The sequence below is a fragment of the Sprattus sprattus genome, assembly GCF_963457725.1.
Source record: "Sprattus sprattus genome assembly, chromosome: 11".
In the NCBI taxonomy this organism is placed as follows: Eukaryota; Metazoa; Chordata; class Actinopteri; order Clupeiformes; family Clupeidae; genus Sprattus; species Sprattus sprattus.
This window is the reverse complement of record NC_137909.1, coordinates 32,974,216-32,976,715: the sequence shown is the minus strand read 5'-3', so window position 1 is coordinate 32,976,715 and position 2,500 is coordinate 32,974,216. Positions and strand designations below refer to the sequence as shown.

The 2,500-nt window shown below is 41.9% G+C and overlaps 1 protein-coding gene across 1 annotated transcript in view; it reads right to left on the bottom strand.

The window, feature by feature from the left end:
• The window catches only part of wash1 (WAS protein family homolog 1), a 25,934-nt gene extending 25,039 nt beyond the window's left edge, over nt 1-895 (bottom strand). The window contains exon 1 of the mRNA XM_080848252.1: nt 804-895. Within this exon, the coding sequence (XP_080704378.1) occupies nt 804-811 (8 nt within the window). The 5' untranslated portion in view covers nt 812-895. The remainder of the gene's footprint in view (nt 1-803) is intronic.
• Between the last annotated feature and the right edge of the window lie 1,605 nt (nt 896-2,500).

Here is a 2,500-nt window from a genome sequence, read left to right as displayed (position 1 = left end):
AACAGCCCACACTGAGTATTTCGTGCACCTAGCCTATTGACCTCTCGCACACGAGACGATGGGGCCCCATAGCGACACATCACATGATGTCCATCTGACCGGCCGGAAGCCTCTTGTGAGGGTCTAACTCTAAGAGCTACAGCTAACCAAGACCTGACAGGCAGAGAGTACAAATACGACCTCCGAATAAAGAAGATCTGTTAAACGCATAAAGTATGGAGTGGTGTGTGTGTGTGTGTGTGTGTGTGTGTGTGTGTGTGTGCAGGCTTTTCGCTACTCTCCAAAACGTTTGACCGCGACCATGCAACGTTACAGGTGGTTTCGGATCGTGTCAGCTCATAGGCTACTCGGCAAAACAAAACAAAAACATGAGTGGCCTACCGTTACCCTAACCCTGCGTTTTGAGTCGGTAGTGTGGACAGTGTGCTTTGTAATAAGGGCTAAACTATTGCTACGATGACCACTTAATTTTCCAAGCCATTGAAGAGACGAGACTTGCAGACCTTCTGTTACCGAGACTAAACCAATAGTTATGTAGAGATTACATAGAGGTGCATACAATGCGCTCCTTCGTATTGCAGTCTTTTTTCAGCGGCCGATCTAGTTTGTCATAAACAAATGTCATCATTTAAGCATGACTTTACAAGTGGAGAAGGCATCCCCGCAATGGCCCGATTTCGTGGAAAGGGAACGAGCTGATTTTGCTCCATGTAGAGTATTTAAAATGCCCAACTGCGACGAGTCAGCATTTCTATCCGAAAACCAACTGCTTTTATAAATGAGTTGCAAAAAGAATGTCTTACCTGACCATATAAAGTATCCGACTTGTGAAGAATTTCTGTATAAGATAGATCAAATCCGTCTTCGCTGACCGCGGCACAGCGACTTGTGTACTTCCGTATTGAGTATCACGTGACTGTGCAAGGGCACGTAATATAACGGGGACGTGTTACATCTTCCCATTTTGAAATAAAGCGTAGTTTGCCCTATCTAGATGCTGTTGTTGTATGATACTTGTTTTGAAACAGGACATTTACAAATATATTAAATCGATCAGATCTAAGGTTAATTCCCTAACAATTTGACATTTTTATTGTTTTATTGCGTTTCATGATAGGGGAGAGTGGGGTAATGTGAGACATTTTTTACATTTGCTCTCCTCTAGGCGAGCTTAATTGATGTATCAGTAAAATGTACACATATCCCATTTATTCAGGATGTTTCCTAGCAATTGAAATCATCAGAATGTCTTCAAGACAAAGGGCATTGAAAATATGATTGTTTTAAAAAAAGTGGTCTTGTGTCTCACTTTACCCCAGCTTAGGGGTAAAGTGAGACAGACCAGAGAAATCAACGGGGTAAAGTGATCCACTTACTTTTTCCACTTTAAAACTACCATAACAACACATGTTGTAACAGTAAGAATCCTGACAGCTAGCTTGACAACTACACATTCCAAAACCTATATCGGACTAGTAACAGAATCAAGGGGATTGGTCAATTAAGCATTTTAACATAACACTTGAAAGTAACTCCGAACAAAATCATGTACAACATAATATAATTAAAAATGTTTTTGTTAACATTCAAATGACAGATAGAATGACCAGTTAGATTAGAACACAGGCATAGGACCATAATCAGAACCAGCTAGAACAGCCTGGGACTCAGAACACAGGACCCAGAGACCCAGCTGGATTAGAATATCAGCCTCGTACTCATTTTGTAAGGGATAATGTATGGAACGCCGGTCATTATCGTGAAAATAAGCCCCGACAGGGCGAACGGCACCCCGACGCGAAGGTTACAGTCATCTGAAGTGGATGGACCAGTGGAGTTCAGCTCAGGATTTGGCCGGTCTGACACCAGAGATGGTGCAAACACTTCCTCAGGGAAAAAAGCTTGGTTATATGGGAATATCCCAGTGGACTTGAATCCAGAAGAGATATTCCGTTGTGTCACTGCTGACAAAAAGGCCTCATTCACAAGTCCTGCAATCTGGTAGATGGGGAGTGTTTTGCCAGGGTTAGATCTCTCTAAACAGTGTCTCACTTTACCCCACAGCATATGTCTCACTTTACCCCGCAGCCACTTTTTTAGAAAAAACAACATCTCTAAGCATTTCAGGCTAATCTTCACCAACATCAATCACATGGTTTTATATGTTGGAAGTTCATTAACATGTATGATATAAGTTTTTCTACCTGAATCAATTTGCTTTGACACAACAGTTGATTTAGTTCACATCAAGAAAATTTACTTTTACATGCAAAAAACACATTTTTGTGCAAAAACATACTTTCCACAGCACCAGCACCAACCTCTCCTTCATGGCAAGGGGGGAATGGGAATGGCTTGAAAACATAATTGTCATTTGACCAAAAATGTGTTCCTTAGCCTAGATACAGGGGGTGTCTCACATTACCCGATGTCTCACATTACCCCGCTCTCCCCTAATGCTCTATTTGCCACCAAATGGGGTTCTGCATCGAAGGGAATA